The sequence below is a fragment of the Rhineura floridana genome, chromosome 1 (genome assembly GCF_030035675.1).
Source record: "Rhineura floridana isolate rRhiFlo1 chromosome 1, rRhiFlo1.hap2, whole genome shotgun sequence".
Classification (NCBI taxonomy): domain Eukaryota; kingdom Metazoa; phylum Chordata; class Lepidosauria; order Squamata; family Rhineuridae; genus Rhineura; species Rhineura floridana.
In genome coordinates this window covers 129,170,384-129,190,624 of record NC_084480.1, presented here as the reverse complement: position 1 = coordinate 129,190,624, position 20,241 = coordinate 129,170,384, and the positions used below count along the sequence as shown (strand labels likewise).

The 20,241-nt window shown below is 42.7% G+C and overlaps 1 protein-coding gene across 1 annotated transcript; it reads left to right on the top strand.

Moving 5' to 3' along the window:
* Positions 1 to 997: 997 nt before the first annotated feature.
* On the top strand, positions 998 to 19,555 carry LOC133376809 (thioredoxin-like). The gene is made up of 5 exons (XM_061609603.1): positions 998 to 1,036; positions 2,379 to 2,483; positions 12,063 to 12,122; positions 13,227 to 13,292; positions 19,493 to 19,555. Exons 1-5 carry the CDS (start codon positions 998 to 1,000, stop codon positions 19,553 to 19,555), a joined length of 333 nt encoding a protein of 110 aa, XP_061465587.1.
* Positions 19,556 to 20,241: the final 686 nt, after the last annotated feature.

Here is a 20,241-nt window from a genome sequence, read left to right as displayed (position 1 = left end):
TACAAAAGAGTGCATTAGTCAACACTGCATACGCAAATCTGTTTAGTAGGAGATATTCACACTAAAATACTGGAGAATTATGAGGATCTTTTTTAGAAAAAACTTTTGCAAATTGCAAATTGCTGCAGAAATGCAGAGAACTGAGTTTAAGAAAATGAGTGAACTGAGAGCACTGAAACTGACAGATCTTTCCATCCATAGTGTTGGCTGTGGTACCGATATTCCAGCTCTCAAACTGTCTACAGCTCTCTCCTCCAACCTGCAGTCCTTGCCTGTTTCCAGCCTTCTGGTTTTCAGCTTCACCTTGTTTGACAGTTAGAAACGCCGTTGAGAAGTGGTGGAAATTTCTGCAGCTCTTGGCTTCATTTCACAGAGCACTCAGCAAGCAATCATGCAGCCTAATCCCATGGAGCCCTAGGAAGAGCAGCCTGTCCCTCCTCCAGTAGCCTGTTGGGCAGGGAGGAACAGGGAGAAGAAGTGAGAAGAGGGACGTCAGAAAAAGAATGTTGACACTGGCCCTGTCCACATCCAGTTCCACCTTCTGGCAGCATGCGGCTCCCAATAGATTACCCCCAAGGACTCATGGCCCTTGACAGGAAAGAAAGGTAGCTCATCCCTGCAGTAAAGAGGGCATAATGATCCCTACCCCGTTACATCTAGAGCTGCCACCATCATACTGCTGCAGCTGCAACATGGCATGGAAGTAAAGGCTGGGAAAAGCTTTTGTAACTCAGTTTCTGCATGCTGTGTTGTGGAAGGGTCAGGAGCCTGGGACAAAAAAGAGAGGTGCCTTCTCCCAATGACAGACCAGGGGCCCCTCCATGAAAGGAAACCTTTTCCTTGACCAACCAGAAAGTGATGGTGCAGCTGACTATTAAAAGGGTTTCAGCTGACACAGTTCTCTTATGTCATAAAAGCATCCCGGCAACCTGATCTGACCTTGTATCACCTTCTGATGATAGATATTGAGAGAAGAAAATAGCTTGAAGAGAGCTCAATGGAGGAACCCACAACGCTACCGAATATACATAATCGGGCAAGTGTTTGAATTCATGCTGCTATAGAATTATCTTGATATTTGACTGAAAGTCAAGTACAGAACTGGAAGAAATTCAACTGAAGCTGGCCAAATCTACAGTAGTTGATGAATGAACATTTCTTTCTCTCCCCCCTCCCCCTTTCTGGACATGGTGATGGATGGGGCAGAATTATGTCTTTTAGCTATTTGCAAGGACCCTTATAATGCCAGTTTAACCAATACCATGTAAGCAGCTGATCCTGTATCTAGAAATTCCATCAAAATAACAGCAGTTATTCCTAAACCAGTGGTGAGCTCCCAACAGGCTGCACTGCCCAGCTTGCGTGATCCAGCTAGTCAAATGCAGACCACCAGCCACAAAGATCATAAAGAGCTCAACAGGCAATCCTATACATATCTAGTCAAAACTAAGTTCCCTTCAGTGAAGCTTCCTATGAGGAAGATGGCTTATAGGATTGCAGACCAAGAAAACTTCTGTCTTTGCTACATGATTCTCAACTCGCGTAGTAGGTCATCATAGATAAAAGATAAATATTTTTTAACCAGAACCACAGCAAATGGTTGGTTTTGGGATTTTGTCCAATCATGACCCTGTAGTTTTGTGTCCAATTTTGTAGGCAGATTTGTTGTGCAGCAGCACAAATCAACCTTAATTGTGCAGCCTGAATGTGCCAGTATGTGATTGAATCCCACCAAAAATAGCAACAGTCTCGATGCACCCCTAAACCAAGATCCAGAGCTGACTTTGTCTTTACAAATGGATGTGGGATAGTTGTATAAAACTGGTTGGAAGAACAGTTCACAAAATGAAAAGTTTTACAAATGAAGAATATTTGTGGAAAAGGCATATTTGACTTGTGATCCAAGTCATCCTCTGAAGAAATACGGAGATCAAATGCCTGGGTTTGTTTGTGACTCCTGCTGTGTAATAGGTGGGGAACCTCTTTCAGCCCAGGGGTCTCAATCTCTTAGGGAGGACATTCTGGGGACTGCATGCCAGTGATGGGTGGGGCCAGAGACAAAAGTGGGTGGAGCAACAGATAGGATTCTTATGCAGCTGGTTACGTAACCTACTCTAAGTCAGAGGTTTCTACATATACACGCAACTTTCCATCTATCCAGGCAGGTAAGGAGCATATTCCAGGGCATATTCCAGCCAGGCAAAAGCGTTTGGAGCAGGGCCAGTGAGAGATGTAGCCTGGTGAAGTGGTATGAGAGCCAGACAGAGAGGCCTGGGAAGTTGTGTTCAGCCCCTGGGCCAGAGGTTCCCGACCCCTGTGCTGTGTGATTGAAAGGTTTATTTACCTGCTGACTGTTTGTGCCCTTACTTTCCAAACAGAAAGAATTTGAGGAGCTTTTGAAGGATGCAGGAGCCAAACTTCTTGTCGTTGACTTTTCAGCAAAATGGTGTGGGCCTTGCAAAATGATCCGTACTTTTGTTCATGTAAGTCTCATGTTGCCATCATTACTGGCCCTCCCACGATGCAAGGAGAATATGTCATGCCATTACTGCTCTCAAATGACTTACCACATCCCTTAGGATCACTGGAAGCTGTCTTATACCAGCTCATATTTTTTTTGTCCATCTAATCCAGTGTTGTCTACTCTGACTGACCACTGCTCTCCAGGGTCTCTGGCAAAGGTCTTTCACATCTCCTTTATGCCTTTAACCTCTTCCCAGGCATCTGTGTGGTACCCACTGCTTCTCTTCCTTCCAGCTTTAGCTCAGAGTCAGAACACATCTCTTATATAAAGCCTTTGACTTGATCTTAGTCCTCACCCTCACCATATAAAAGCATTTGCTCATATTCATCCTTTTTTAACCTTGCTTTGTCTTCTGTCCCTCCCTCTGTTGTCCTCCCTTCCCTCCCCAATCTAACTGTAAATTGTAAACTTCTTGGGAGAGGGACCTTTATGTTATGATGTAAAGAGCATAAACATTGATGGTGCTATAATATCAGTATATTAAACTGATATTTACGTGAATGAAAAGAGTGACGCTCCATCCAGTGTAATTCAGATAAGTTTCCAAACATCCATTTAATTATCATTTCAGACAGTGCAAGTAATAAATGAGAGAGGCAGCTGGGCTGATAGTTCCAAAACAAAAAAGGACTCCTTTGAAAAATGGGTTATTCACCATTTACAACTTCTCATCAACTCTGATGTGTGACAAGCTGCACTTTCCACATTTCTCACTTCTGTTACAGGTGCAGGAGCATGTTCAGTAAAAATAAAAGAGAGAGATAGAGAAGTTGGCACTCCTGTATGCTGACATGGAGTCCTCACCCAAATCAATAGGATTCCATTCCATACAGATCAAGGAGACTATGCAAGTAATTAGGATGGTACTAACTACAGTGGTCGTAAACAGCCAAGTGATAGGCAGAAAATGAACAGCTAAAGAATTTCCCAGTGATGTGCAAAGGTGTACCTGTTGGATTTCTGTCTATCACACAGTTCGTAAAGGTACAGGGGGGGGAAACAGACTGTGGGCCCAGTACCCAGTACCAACCTGGTGTGAATTTGTCTGTTGTGCTTGTTCTTTTTAGCAGAGGACTATTTTGGCACTAAGAACACCTCACCATGTGTGATTGATAGCTACAGGCACTCAAGGGCTAATGAAGTCAAGACATCTGATATTTTTATGAAACAGCCAAATTGCTGTTTCAGTGGAGAGCAAGTTGCTAATGCTTCTTCCCCAGAACATCCTAAGATTGCAATGAAGGGTTTTTAGCAAAGCACTTAAAGTGGAAGGAGGTTTAGATTTGTTTGCTTTTAATGAATCAAAGCCAAAGATCCCTGGGTGGTTTTGCTGAAAGTTTTAAAAGGCAGCAATGGAAGCATGCTCAGAAGATAGCCAAACACATTGCCCGTATGCCTTTCTCTAGGTGTAAGCTAAACAAAACAAACAGTGTTGCTCATAGATCCGAGTCATTAAAGTGCAATTGCTGCCAAAGCCCAGTTTAAACACCAACAGCAGGAGTCTAGTGTAAAAACTGTGGGTAGAAACATATGTTACCTATGTCACGGAGTTGCTACTTACAACAGTAACTTTGTGCCAAGTTCTTTTGCTCTCCCCCTTAAAGGTGGATCCCTTACATAAAATATAAGTCATCACATTGTGTATGTCACCACCCCAAAACGCAGCCTCCAAAGTGCAGAGGATATATACGACAGGATGATATGACAGCATGGGACAAGTGATATTGCACTTCTAGAGGTAGAGAACTTGACACAGGGGTGCTGGTTTCTGTGGCAGCCCCATGTAGATCTGGCAACCTGGGTTCAAAGTAAAGTAGATCAGAGTACCACTAGGAAACTCTAGGCCTATCACTTTCTTGTTCCCAGCACCCTATCTCCTCCTGCACCACATAAATAATTGTTCCCTCTATTTCTGATGTTCAGGCTGTGAGTGTTGGTGCTTATATATCTAAAATGGATTCCTTAAGGAGGAAGGGCAAGAGAGCCAGTGTGCTGTAGTGGTTAAGAGTCTTGCACTGGGACCTGGGAGACCAGGGTTCAAATCCCTGCTCGTCCATGAAGCTCACTGAGTGACCTTGGGTCTGTCACGGTCTCTCAGCCTAATCTACCTCACAGGGTTGTTCTGAGGATAAAATGGGGAGGGGGAGAACCATGCTTGTACTCCACCTTGTGCTCCTTGGAGGAAAGATGGGATATAAATGCAATCATAAATAAAAAAATAGATTCAATAAATAAATAATACAATGGCACCACACACACACAGGAGGAGAGATATCGATAGGTTTGAGGGAACCTGAAGATTTTTGAAAGTACAACAAATATTTAGGGGGGGGGAACCTAAGTTAGAGGAACTCCAAAAACAGCCCAGTGAGCCAGAGAATTGAGCATGTTCAGTGAGCATTGAATGCTGACCGACTGGAGTGAAAGGGGGAATGGAATGGAGTGACTGGAACTCTGACACTGCTATATATTGCTGTAGCTCCCACTTTTATGCATAAAGTTATTGGAGGAAGAGTGAAGTAAGATTGCTATTACCTGCCCACAGCATTAGAGATGGTGAAACTCCTGAATATCTTCTGTCTGCCAGCTGTAAAAGACTGGATGGGACAGAAATCAGTTGAAGCATAATCCAGGCAAGAAGTACTGTTGGTGGGTGGACTGACTGAGTGCACACCATGTCTTGGATGGGGCTGTACCCCCCCTAAAACAGGCTGAGATTGGAGCTCCTGAGTGGAACTGATCCCTCTCAAAAGTGGGTCTTGCAGTCAGTGCTGAACTAAGGCTAATGGCAAGCCCCGCTAGGATTAGCTGCACTCAGGAGTGAGTCAGGAGTTACTGATGAGGAGGAGCAAGAGATCCTGAGTGCAGCCAGTCCCTGCCAAAAGCAACACTGCAGCTGGCACTGAATTTAAATTCAGTGTCAACTGCAAGACCCACTTTTGGCAAAGATCTTCCTTTGCAGCCCAGCTTCACTTTAAGCCAGTCTGAGTTCAAACATGTTCTCTTACATGTGTGGTTTCAAGCTGCATCTGCAAAGGAAGAAAGAATTGGGAACGAGTCCCTTTTGACTATTTTACTTGAGAGCTCAAATAAGTTAATTAATGAGAAAGTGGCAAAATTTCTGAACTTGGCTATTCTGACCAGACCATTCATGATCACTGAGTATATTCAGACTAATTGAGATGTATTTTTATCATCTGGTATGCTGTTTTTTCTTAGCCTGTTATTTCACTTAACACATGTTTAATATTATGAATCTGTATCTGTGGTCAGTTGACTGTAAATAAAGTTTGATTGATTGGAACGTCAGTCTGGGAACACACTCAAGAGTGTGCTCCTGGTTCTTCCATTCATAGTGGTGTTATCTGACATCATGGTGATGCCAGGTGATTGACAGGTAGGCAGCCCCACCCACCTGTGTAAAGTGGCCAATGGGGAGCTCAGATCCCTCCCATTGGTCAGATACTGTTCCCTATCCCTGTCCCAACAGATCAGGTTCATAGCTTAAGGGCTATGCCTTGACCCAGCACTTTTTTTAGATTCACAAAAGTGTCAGTGGTGATGGGTGCCCTTTTCCTACTTTAGCTGGTATGTAATAAAATTGGACCCTGCCATTTTCATTAAGTTCCTAGTGCCTCCATATCAGACTACTGTAATGCAACACTCTCTCTCAATTTGTTTTTGGCTCAAATTTAAGGTGCTGGTTTTAACCTTGAAAACCCTGAATGGCTTGGGACCTGGGTACCTTAAGGGCCACCTTCTTCCATATGTTCTTCCCCACATGCTCTGCTCAACAGGGGAGGCTTTGGTCCAGATTCCTCAGTCATATGAAATGTGCTGGGTAGGGGCCTTTTCTGTGGTGGCACCCAGCATGTGGACTGGTGACAGCCAGCAGTTCCCTACATTTAAGGTATTTGTTAAAAACATAGCTATTTAGGAAGGCATTTGGCTGTGCATTTTTTTTACATTATTTTAACACTGTTCCCTACGTGATTGTTTTGTTTATGTTACATTGTTGAAAATTTGATGATTTTATGTTATCAGGCAGTTGTGTTTTGTAAGCCACTTTGCATTCAATTGGTGAAACCGTGAGCTCTTTTGCAGGATTCCTGTACAAAGCACATTTGGAGACATTCTAAACTAATCACTTGAGTGAGAGAAAATTAACAAGGGGTTCAAATCAGTGTTAGTCAACTTTAACACACTGTGGGAGGAGGGCATGTCAACTACTCTCAGGAAGGATAGTTTTATTATAGAAGAATCTATACATGTCTTTCAGCAGGACAGGAAACATCTCACAATATAAAGAATTCTACACTGTCTGCATCTTATTTTCACTCAGATGCACATGTGCAAGCACACACTTCAGAGTCACTGTTATCCTAAAGGGCTCCCTATAGGTGCCATCGCAGCTGTTCTCATTTGCTGCTCAGCAACAGTTTTAACCAAGCAAAGGCTAATTAAGGATTTGAATTAAAATCTGTTAGCATCAAAAAAAAGCAATGGACAACAAGAAATCATCTGTTTCAGACCTCCTAATTTCACAAGATATGGGGTTATTACCAGATGCAAAGGGTAAGAGGACTCCTGTGCTGTGGACTGGGCAAAAGAGGAAATATGGGCAGGTGAAGCCTGTTGTGCAAAGGTAACACATATTCCTGATCTGTGGTACCCTTTTCTAGGCCAGGCAAGGGGAACTTGCAGCTCTTCAGATGATGTTGGGCTCCAGTTCCCATCAGCCCCTGCCAGCATGGCCAATGGTTAGGGATGAATGGGAGTTGTAGTTATGGAGTCTCCAGCCTGCGCTCAGCCTGTGAGCTTGCCTTGAAACCTTGCCTCCCCAGAACTTAGACTTTGTCCTACTTTGCTTCGTCTTGCTCTGCTTGTTCAAAACGCAACTTTTTGCCTTGATCAGAACTCCTGTTGTGCTGAGACTGTCACTTGCAACAGAACAACTTGCCTCCAGCTAGAAAATGTTGAAGAGGACCTGGCCTAGGGTGGCCAGGTGAAAAAGAGGGCTCATGCACCTTCAAGAGAAGTATAGAAGAAGGGATTTCAGCAGCTACACCTGTTAAAATGCCTTTTTCTTCATAATTATTACACGTGCAGGCTTCCTGCCCTCTCTTCCATCCGACCACCCTAAACCAGACTCAGTCCTCTCCTAGCCATGTTTACTTGGAAGTAAGTCATTTCAAATGAATGTATTATTAACTTTTCTTGGATTGCATCCAGTGAATCTTTATTTCTGTTGATTTCTGAGCGTAGTAAAGGTAAAGGTGTCCCTGCACTTACAGTGCGAGTAGTTTCTGACTCTTAGGGTGACGTCTTGCGACATTTACTAGGCAGACTGTATATATGGGGTGGGATTGCCAGTTCCTTCCCCGGCCTTTCTTTACCCCCCAGCATATGCCAGGTACTCGTTTTACTGACCATGGATGGATGGAAGGCTGAGTGGACCTTGACCCCTTTTACCGGAGATTTGACTTCCTCCCGTTGGAATCGAACTCCGGCCGTGAGCAGAGCTTCGGCTGCGTTACTGCCGCTTACCACTCTGCACCATGGAGGGTCATTCTGAGCGTAGTACCTTTACCTTTTTTCAAGCAGTCACAAGGCTGTTCTATTTTGGGAGGACAAGAGCTTAGGTGCATCCTCCCTCTCCCCTACAGATTCTCAGTACTCATAATCTGCACTATCTGTTGAGATGGAAGAGCTAGGAGACCTGGGTGAAGGATGTGACGGCAATCATAATGGTTTCCCTTTAGAGCAGTGGTTTTCAAGTTGGATTCCAAAGAACCCTGAGATTAACTGAAATATTATCAGGACTTCCTTAATGAGAAGAGCGGTAAAGCTGGCAAACTGTCGAAAAGACTATGTGCACTACCTGCAAAGTACAGCCACAGGGAGTGTTGGGTGTTTTCTAGGGCACATTCACTGATAGGTTTTATGCCATGATAAATTTCTTAGTCATCAAGATGCCGCAAAAACCTTTCTTGTATTCACTGGGAAGGTTCAGCTCACTGGATGTAATCCAGTAAAAGTTAGTCATGACTTCAGTCTTTTTGAAGTCAGTGTGGCTTATCTCCAAGTAATTACAGCTAGGATTGGGCTGCATCCCATTCATGTGGCCGACAATGAACTCCAAGACTCTTTCCAGTGAAAATAGAGTCTCATAGCATTCACTGGACACAGACCAAGAAAGATAGTCATGAATTAGTTTATTTGACATCAGTGTGGTTTACTACTTCCAAGTAAATATGATGAGGACTGGAATGTGTCCCATTCTATATTTTCCAACAGGACTTAGTTGGGACTACTTTTCTGGACTGTGTTTATGAGTGGGTAAAGCAGCAATAGCCCACTAAGGAAAAGAGGACACTGAGATTCAAAGAGGAAGAAGATCCTGTCTAGTTCCAGAATCGGGCCTGGTGAGCTGATTAATGGAAGGGAATGCCAATTTATTATTTTGCCTAGGGCAGGCGTTTCCAAACTGTAGTCTATGGACCATCAGTGGTCTGTGAGTTTCATTCAGGTGGTCTGCTGCATGTTTGCAGTAAATATTCATATTGATTGTTAATTGTATCTTGTTGCTTCTTTTATTTCTTATGCTTTATTGTATTTAAATTTGAATTCTATGGGAAATAAGAAATAAAAAGCAATAAAATACAATTAAAAATCATCACAGAGTGCATTACATTTGTTACAACAGGCGGAAAAATCATTAAGTGGTCCACCAAGATCATCAGTAATTTTCAAGTAGTCCACTGGAAATTAAGTTATTAATTTTTCTAGGGTATGGGTGGCTAACCTGTGTCCCTCCAGTTGAACATATGGAGAGCGAAAGGTTAGTCATCCCTGAACTAAACAGAGGAGAAAGCTAAACACAGTCACTCATTAAAAACCTAAAACGCTTGAGTAAACAGGTACGTCTTCACTTGGTGCTGAAATAACAACTGGTGCCTCGTGTACCTGTTGGGGGAGGGCATTCCACCAATGCGGTGCTGCGACAGAGGAAGCTCTATCATTTGTCACCACCACTGTACATGGAGATTCCCTTTCCCTGATCTTAACGCATCAGCTTGTATTAGTTTACAATGTCTAGTAATGCCATGACTGAACAAAAACGTTTATTTAATATTGTTGCTGCTGTTATTTATTAGACTGGCAGACCACCCTTCATTCCGAAGCATCGCAAGGCAACGTACATATAGCAAAACAATACAAAAACCCAATGCACATCAAAATTAAAATTCATTAAAACACCTTACAAGGATACATTACAAATAACAATTTTAAAAAGTCAGTGATTCAGCAGAGGCAAAACACAACCAACTAGCTCATCCCCAAAATGCTTGGGTGAAAAGATGTGTCTTGTGAACGCCGGGAAGATCTTAATGTGGGAGACAATTGCATGTCCACAGGAAAAGAGGTCTGCATACAGGGTGCCATCACAGAAAATGCCCTATGCCACCCCTCCACCTGCTGCAACGGGCTGCACCCATTGGTGGTACCAGGCTTCCCCTGCTGATCTCAAGTCCCAGGTTGGAACTTATAAAGAGTGGTGTTCCTCTAGGTATTTGGGTCCCAAGCCATTAAGGATGTTATATACTAAAGTTAACATCTTGAATTGGACCCAGTAGCAAACTGGCAGTCAGTGCAGTGCCTAGAGAACTGGTGTTATATGGTTCTGTCTAGTTGTACTGCTGAAAATCCTAGTGGCCATGTTCTGCATTAGCTGCAGCTTCTAGACCATATTTAGGGATAGTCCTATATAAAGTGCATTGCAATAGTCTAACCAGGAGGTTACTAAAGAGTGAAGAACTGTTGTCATGCTATCTTGGTCCAAGAAATAGCAAAAAGCCAGAGTTAGGAATAGACACTCCTAGCCACTGAAGCCACCTGCGCCTCAAATTACACCAATGGATCAAGACAATCCTCAGATTGCATCCCCAGACAATGGACTTGCTTCTCCATGGTGAGTGCAACCAGGGGTGTAGTCATCTAGGGTCTTTCTGGGGGTCTTAGACCCCTTACATTTTTAGGAGCAGGGTCCCAGCTGGGTCCCTATGTCTCCAGCCTCCTAAGAGCCAATCAGCATGAAGGGGGAGAGGGTTAGCCACTGATAAGAATCTTCTAACATGATTCCATGTCCTTTCCTGCTGATTGGGGCCAATCAGAGTGAAAGGAGGTGAGTCAGCCACTGAGAAGACTCTTCTTAGCAGCTAACACACTCCTCTTTTATGCTGATTGGCTCCTAGGAACATCTATTGTGGTGGGAGAAGGCATTAACAAGGATCTCATTCTCAACCCAGCAGCAACAAAAAGGAGGGGGAGGGGAGGGGGGTGGCCATGACTATTATGAAGGAACCCTCCACTTCTGAATTTGCCGCTACACCACTGAGTGCAACTCCATCCAGAAAAAGTCATTACTTAATTCTCAGACATGAGATCTGCTTGCCAGCAGCACCTCCATCTTGTCAGGATTCAGCTTGTTTACTGGCCTTCATCCAGCACCTGTACAGCCTCACCTGATCCAGATGGTATAGTAACAGAAATGAGTGTCGTCGTCATGTTGACACTACTGAGCTCCAAACTCCCAGATGACTTCAGATAACTGCTGAACAGCATGTGGGACAAGATGGAACCCTGTAAGACCCCATGTCTCAACTGCCAAGAGGCCGAGCAGAAGTCCTCTAATGCCACTTTCTAAAAGCAGGCCTGCAGGTAGGAGCAGGACCACTGTGACACAGTGCCTCTGACTCCCAACGTGCAGAGCCACTCCAGAAGGATACCATAGTTGATGGCATCGAAAGCCACAGAGAGGTCAAGGAGAATCAATAGGGCTATACTTTCCCTGTCTCTCCCCTGATAGAGGTCAACAACCAGGGCAACTAAGGTTATTTCAGTGCCAAACCCAGGCCTGAAGCCAGATGGAAATAGGTTTAGGTCAGGGATGAGGAATAAAAATACAGCTGGGAGTGTTCCTTCAAAGGGGCTTCCTGTAACATAGGGAATACTGCAGTCATCCCAATAGGGCTCCCTGACAATATCAGTCAGGAAGCCCTGCTTGCAAAGGAATTTTGTAGCTCGTCCATACCTGCTCCACACCTGTTGTCACATCTGATGTCAGATATGGGGCTTGTGGGCATGGTTTTTGGGGAATGGCTTCACAGGCCAAACTAGGATGTTTCAGGCCTAATTAGGTCTGCAGGCTAGAGGGTCCCCACTGATGGGCTAGATGATCTACTTTCTCCAAGCACACCTGAAGTTGTCTAGCCACCATCTTAATAACTTCCCCAAGTCTTCAGTTTCTGTCCCAAAATATTGGTGGTACAATTTTATACAGCAAATACAAGAGGAAGAAAACCATTACTTCCAAATAAAAAAGTTAAGAAAGAAAGAAAGACACACAAATCAATGAAGAATTATTCCTCAAACTGAAGGGCCCTTGAAACTTAAGCTAAAAATTATAGTAGTGATTCAGACCAGACCATTCATCTATGCTTGCCAACTAACAGATTTGTTCAATTTTGTTCTCAAGGAGTTGGCTGTTCGATATGAAAATGTACTATTCTGCATTGTTGATGTGGACTTGGCAGAGGTAAGCTACTAAAACCAGATGATGCCAAATGTTTCAGCTAGAGTGTTAGTACAAAGGTAGACCTTCATAAGAGCTGCCTTTCTAGATCAGGCCAGGAGGTCCATCTAATCCAGTATTTTGTTTCCAACAGGGGTGAGCAACCTTTTTTGTGCATCAAAATTTTATTCTTTTGGGGGCAATCTCTTTCTTTATAAAAACCATCACAACTTTGTGACTTTTTTTATTGATGGGTGACAACTTTATATTGTTAGCTATCACTAGACTGTATACACTTGGAACAATAATACAAATAGATAGCAAAAATGAACAAAGTGTACTGGGGGAAAATATCAACTTTCATTATTATGCCCATTTTTAAAAAATCCCATGCACAGGGAAGCATAAATGCACTTTTCAAACCTCTGAATAGCAATAAAATTACAATCACCCATCTATATATGCATCTGGTTAACCACTGTGAGAACAAGATGCTGGACAAGATGGGCCCTTGGCCTGATCCAGCAGGCTCTTCTTACGTTCTCATATAGACGAACATTTTATCTCATACTCAAAAATAGTCAAACTTCCCACTTTTATCCCTCCACACCTGCTCAGGCTTCTCGGTGGCTATTTGCATGCCAAAAAAACAAATGTGTGTGTTGATTGCATTCATAGATAGTGTCAAGTCTAGTTTGGCCCTTAGAATGTAAGCTTGTTGGGGCAAGGATTTACCCTCAAATACTTTGTAAAGCATCATATATATTGATGGTGCTATCTACTTCATAATAGTAGATGATGGTGGTACAATACAGAAAATTGTGCAGGAAAAGGTACCAGCCAGGGGAACAAAATGGCATCAAACTATCTGAACAAAGCAAATGTTTAGCAAGATGAGTTTCTATTTTGTTTTGGCAATTTGTTCAACAGTTTCAAATGTGATACTTCCAAACAGAATATCTAGATTTAGGGAGTATGTGGTGCAGCTCTGATGGATGTGGTATAAATCACCATGTTTTGATTTGTCTCTCATTTTTATTAGGGATATTTACAGAAGATGAGTGTCTAGCATATTTTAATTAGTTCCTTGACCATATGGCATATTGTTCAATCTCTCTTCGTCCCCAGGATGTGGCTGACCTTTGCAGTATTGTTGCCATGCCAACATTCCAATTCTACATGAACGGAGAAAAGGTAAGTGTGGCCTAGAAACACAGTTTACACCCTGGATATTGTCTGGGGCTGCCCCTAATCCTCCAGATTCTACCTTGGCTCTACTGGCTCTGCTCCCCAGTTCCACCTAGGAGATGGTTTGATTGAAAGTTATTGATCCTAACTTCAACCCATTTATTTTGCAAAATCGAGCAACCACTCGACTTCCTTCCATCCTGACCCAATGCTTGAATTAAGGGCAGAAAGAGCCTTGCCGCATTTTGTGATGCCTGTAGAAAGCAGGATCTGGTTAGCCCAAGACATTTGCTGCTTGAGGCAAAGGGCAAGATCGTGATTCCCTCCATCCCATTCCACATATTGATTGGACTAGCAGTAGAACCATATTTCAGCCTAGTGAGAGGACAGCATTCTCCTGGGAGCAGTAGGCTACCTTAGAGAGTGTAGAGCCGACCACATTTGTCTTCCAACAGCTCGTCACCACTCTCTATCCCACCCCAGCTCACTATGCCTAATGGTAGGGCTGGTCCTGAACAGAGAGTAGGGCTTGAGGATTTCATTAAGGGTCTCCTGCCTCTCTGTCCCATAATTTGAACTCTTTCCTCCTGACCACAGCTCTAGAGTTCAATCAGTAAATGCAGCTGCTGTTACTTTTCCTCCAAGTGGTCGAGCAAGCCACACTACTCAATATAATAAATTTGGCATGATAAAATAGAGAAAAAATAAACTTGGCATGATGTAAAGATAGTTCCAGAAGTTTATGTACAGCTATTTCTAGTTTCTGTGTAAAGCCAGCACCTTGAAAACAATACATTAACATTCTGACTGTTAGATAAATTCTATTCAATCTGGCTGGTGTTAAATACCACTGAATAATCAAATGGTATGATTAAAAATTTCCTCAAGGTTCATATAGATGATAAAGTGAGAGCCAGTGTGGTGTAGTGGTTAAGGTGTTGGACTACGACCTGGGAGACCAGGGTTCGAATCCCCACACAGCCATAAAGCTCACTGGGTGACCTTGGGCCAGTCACTGCCTCTCAGCCTCAGAGGGAGGCAATGGTAAACCCCCTCTGAATACCGCTTACCATGAAAACCCTATTCATAGGGTCGCCATAAGTCAGGATCGACTTGAAGGCAGTCCATGGCACTTGAGCAGAAAAAAATCAAACTATACTCCTCTTTGTAAGTTTCATACTCTGGGTTTTTCCACACATCATTATTCTTCTCAGTCTTGTCACACTTTGGGGTGAAATCCTATAGTCAGTGAGACAGTGTCTCAGGATCATTGGATTCTGTGAGTTTTCTTGGGTGGCATTCAATACTTAGGGTAGTACCCATTGAAGATGATCGCCATGACTAATTTACACTCATTACATTCAGTGGGTCTACTCTGAGTAGGACTTAGTTGAATACAACCCATTCTCTGTGGCTGGAGAGGGAGATCAATGGAGGGAGCAGGACCCAAAGTCCTCTCCTTCCACTGGAATGGGATAAAACGTATGGTAGCCTTGGAGCTGGCGTACTGATTTCCCTTCCTGTTGGGAGCAGCCTATGGAGGCCACCACCTTGATGAAGTTAAGCAGATCTAAGTCTGGTCAGTGCCTATGTAACTCTTTTAGGATACTTCTTAATGTTCTTACATATAATCAAAGTCCTTATTCAGGGTCTCTGAAGGGACTCACAGCAAAGGCTGTGACTATAATTCTTAAACATAAACCATTGACAGTGTTTTATCTACATCACATACAATGATTTTTCATACATATATCACTAACACAAAAATTGAAATAAAACAATAAATACAAAGTTATAGTCCTCCCCCCAAGTTCTTAGCTTGTTCCACCACACAGTCTCTCTCTCTCTCTTTCAATCTGGTAGGGTTGCCATATTGCCTGGTTAGCCAGGTTTTACCTGGATTCGTTGCATGCCACCTGGTGCCTGTTTAGCCCCTTAGGTGGCCCGGATTCTCAGCTTTAATTTTTAAAAAAATTAAGTTTCTAGGTGGTCAGGTTCTCGAGATATACATAAAAACGTCAGCCACCCCCCCCACTGTTAAATCTTTTTTTAAAACAAATCTGTACTTTATAGCACTTTGTAGCTCAGTCTAACCCCGCCCGTTCAGGATTGCAGCCAATCAGTGTGAAGCCAGTTTGGTTGACCTGGGCAGTGTCTAGAAAACCTCATTGCAATGCCAGAAAATGGTGGTTTCCCCCCACCCCCTGTTTATCTGAAAATCTCATAAATTGGGTAAGTATATACATTTCAGGTTTTTTCCCTCTTGTGTGCAGGAGTCAGATCCTGGGCAGTGTTTTCAAAACCTTCCCAATACTTGCTTTTGTGGGGGTAAAAGCATGCTAATCCCATATGCCCAGAGTAAATCCCATTGAATTCAATAGGACTTACTTTTGAGTAGACATGGTTATGAACGTGCTGTAAATTAATGGGACTTTTGAGTGAATGTAAAAAAGAATTGTGTTTGTGTTCTAACTATTTCTGTCCCCCCTCCAGTCCTATTTTAAAGCAAGTAGGCAGGTATTACAGTTTTTATTCTGTAGGAAACTAATACTGATTTTTTAAAAACTAATACTGGTTTTTCTGCAATGATCAACTGGTTTGACAATAAACTATTATATGGGCTGTATGTATTTATACATCTGCAGAGTGTGTGTGTGTGTGTGTGTGCGTGTGTGCATGTGTGCGTGCAGTCTTTCCAACAACCCTGTGAGGTAGGATTGGGAAACCAAGGCAACTCACAATAAGAAATAAATCCCTTTAAAATCCAATAACCATAAAGCAAGAATAAACAGTTGGAAAACAGCCTAAAGAGGCATGATTCTGAATTTTGGGTTGGGTGAATGAAGTTTATGTATTTATTATTTGATTTATATCCCGCCCTTCCTCCCAGTAGGAGCCCTGGGCGGCAAACAAAAGCACTAAAAGCACTTTGAAACATCATAAAAAACAGACTTTAAAATATATTAAAACATCTTTGAAAATATTTTTTAAAAGCTTTAAAAAAATCTTTTTTAAAAAAAGAAATGGCTTAAAAAATATTAAAAAGCAATTCCAACACAGACTCAGACTGGGATAAGGTCTCAGCTTAAAAGAACAAGTTGAAAGAACAAGTTCCTTATCACTTGAGGCTGTAGTTCTCTGTACACTTCCCAGTTTGAGTAAGCCCTATTGAATACATTGGGACTTGCTTCTGAGTAAACAAACATTGGATTGCATTATAAATATATTTACGGATTGTAAATCATAAACATATTTGATAGTCACATTTATATAAATATTTCTTCATACTGTGTCCCAATAAGTATTTGATTTCACACTATGGTTGTAGATGGTTTTTTCCTCTACATTTTAAGTGTGCCTTTCTTCCTGGGGGTGGTCATGGTTCTCCGTTGTTTTCATCCTGAGGGGAGGATAGGCTGAGAGATGGTGAGTAGCACATTTAAGGTCTCTTCACCTCCCCCCCTTTTTTATTTGTATGTATTTTATATTTCTCCATATCTTCCCCTGGCTGTTTTTATGTATTTTAAATATTTTTAGATGAAATAAATAGGAAATCATAATTGTGAACCTCCCTAAAAGCAATTTACCTGTCCTTATGTTTTGGCAAAGTGATGGTGTGAAGGCATGGTGGTAGAACAAGAGACCATGTCTGAGGCATGTTATAATGTGTTTGAGGACTTTGTCACACATTACTTTTTGAGACCTGTAGATTCATGTTGGAAAGAACACGTGCACGTATTGAATGGTGGCTTGGGTGCTGTTTTTTCAGTCTACACTGCATGTGTAGGGAAGGTGATACATCATCTGACAGCTAGCTTCATAACATGAGAATGAAAAACATTTGGATCACCATTCATTTGTTTACTTTTCTCACTATTGAGACCACTTCATATTTTACTTTTTCATACACAGAAATTTAATCTTTGTATAGGAAAAAGTATTTTGTAAAATGCAAAGGACAGTGGCTGCCCAGTCAGTATAACCACTGTACAAGATCTACTCAGCCACTGTAATTACCTTTTTGTTTTGAGTGCCCTTTCGTCTGGGTCTTGGTTCAGGTGTGTATCCAACTTTGATGTGCATATGGAAGGGGTGTGCAAGTAGTGCCCCCCCCCAAGTGTGGAGGCTTGGACGAACATTGTGTTATGGAAAACCAAAGACTGTGTGAAAGTACATATTTGGGAATGCCATCAGTGTAATCCTAAGCACACTTAATAAATAATGTCATATCAAACTTGCACGTCACAAAATATTTTACGGTCATGTCCATAAGCACCAGGAGTGTAGTTTCCCAGGGGGTCTTAGTCCCTCTGCTTTTTTGGGAGCAGGGTCCCTATATCTCCAAGCATCCTACAATCGGCATGAAAAGGGAATGTGTTAGTCACCGAGAATTTATTTATTTATTTATTTATTTATTTTATTTAATTTCTATACCGCCCACAGCCAAAAGGCTCTCTGGGCGGTGTACATAAGAGTAAAACAGCAACATAAAATACAAAAACATAGAAATAAATAGCAAACTCAACAGAACAAATAATTAAATAGCATTAAAATACAATTAAATACAATTAAAGTGTAGTTAAAACAAGCAACGACTCACATACATACACACACCAATCTCATTCACACCACACAGCATACATCCGGCGACAATGTCCCACGCCGAAGACTCTCCTCGCGCAGTGCAGCGGCAACAATGAAATAAGCTGGGACCTGGTCCTGCAGGGCGTGGCAGCTGTTAATAGCAGCAGTCCAGCAGGAAGGGTGGTGGTGGTGACAGCCAGGGGAAGCAGCACAGCAGCAGCAGATGACAAGGGGCTCTCCCTCCCTGGCAGCGCAATGTTCCTCTTCCTGCAGGCAGAAGGTCTCCCTTCTAAGAGTCTTCTAATATGCTGCCTTGACTTTCCTGCTGATTGGAGCCAATCAGAGTGAAAGGAGGTGAGTCAGCCACTGAGAAGACTCTTCTCAGTTGCTAACGCTCTCCACTTACATGCTGATTGGCTCCTAGAGATGTTTGTTGTTGTGAGAGAATGCATTAATAAAGATCTCATTTTTAATCCAGTAGCAAAAAAGGGTGTATGTGGCTGCAACTATCATGAAGGGACTCTGCATTTCTGAATTTTCTACTAAACCTGATAAATACCTATGTAACTTTGTGTCTGGAGACTTATTATTAAGAATCACTTTCCATAATTGTAAGGAGGTATGTCCACACGCAAGCATCCCAGGCACCTAAATGAGGGGTGAGAGCAGCATAGGGACATAAGCAGATGTCTTAGACCAGGGGTTCCCAAACTTTTCTTCTACATAGACCGCATGAAAATTGCTGAGAATCTGAAAGTATCTGAAAATTTAGTATGGGCATATGCAAGATAATTAACTCCCATTAGTGATAAGAGCGAGAATGTATGATTATTATTTTAATTAAAACAAGAGGCTTATCAGTACTTTGAAGAGGTGGTTGTTGTTATGTGCCTTCAAGTCGACTATGACTTATGGCGACCCTATGAATCAGTGACCTCCAAGAACATCTGTCATGTACCACCCTGTTCAGATCTTGTAAGTTCAGGTCTGTGGCTTCCTTTATGGAATCAATCCATCTCTTGTTTGGGCAATTTTCAGTGTCATTTATGAAAACAGTCTGTGCCATGCTAAGCATCCCTAACACCAATTTAGTTCACAGTTATGCAGCTTCAGGTCCATTATATAAGCAGCTTGTGTGTCACAATTGCAACCTAAGAATGAAGACATAACATTAGTGGATAAGTCTGAGAACAGTGTCACTATCTTCCAACAATGGTACAGTTTTTCCGATTGGTATGAGCTCTCTGGGGAAAAAAATTCTATTGATGGTTTTCAGCCATATGAATCAGGAAGAAGCAGGCTATAGTGCAGCTCAGGGGAACCTTCGGCCCTCTAGATGTTGCTGAACAAGAGCTGCCATCATCTTGGCCATTGGACATGCTTGCTGGGGCTGATGGGAGTTGTAGTTGAGCAACATCTGGAAGGCCAAAGCTTCCCCACATGTGCTGTGATGGATGCCAGTTTGTGACTGCTCACATCTCCAATTCCCAGTCACCAGCCACCTGATCTCGCCTGGAGAAAGCCCTCCGAGGAGGTGTATGGGCAGGTTTGTGTGAGGCAGGGTACTCTGCCCAAATTCCTGGCACTTCAATTCATTTTCTTTTCTTTTTGCTTGGTCATAGATTTTTGAAATAACTGGAGCGCATGCAAAGAAACTGGAAGAGAAGATTAAAGAGCTGATGTAATCCTTGAAGAAAGTTCCCCGCAGTCCCATGTTGTTGCCAACATATGCAGTAAAATAAAAATCCCATGGGTCACGGTCTTGTGCTGTAGGGTCCTTCAGTGTAGCTAGGTGGAACAGAACTGGCCTATCAAAAGCAAATCTGTAGGATTACGTGTGGTAGAATGACAGTCTTGTTACTCAGTCATCATATAAAGCAGGACTGAAACTCAGTGTCCCTCCCAACCCACTGGCTGCCACAACATGTGTCCAGTGTGAAATCACAGGGAGCAGCCACTCGAAGACAGGGTGGTTGGCACGTGGGAGAAGGTGTTCCCAGCATTATCCCCCAGGCTTTAGAATTCTCTCCCCTTGGCTTGGAGGCCTGTCGTTGCTCTTCCTCTTTCCTTCATAGGTTGGCCATGTGTCCTACTTAGGACAGCCCTCTGTTTAAAGGGCTGTCAGTCCTCTGATTGGAGACGTCCTCTACTGGAAGAACTTTCTGATCCAAGTTCAGTTGAAAGATAAAGGCAGGGGCCTTAAAGATGCCCATCAAGACTTTTACCTGGACAGCAAACTGAGCAGGCCCACAGATCATAGTCTTCAGTGAGATGCATTATATTTCTGTTTAAATGGTAATAATTGTTTCCAAGGAGTGCCAGTGTGGTGTAGGAGTGCCAGTGTGGTGTAGTGGTTAAGGTGTTGGACTAC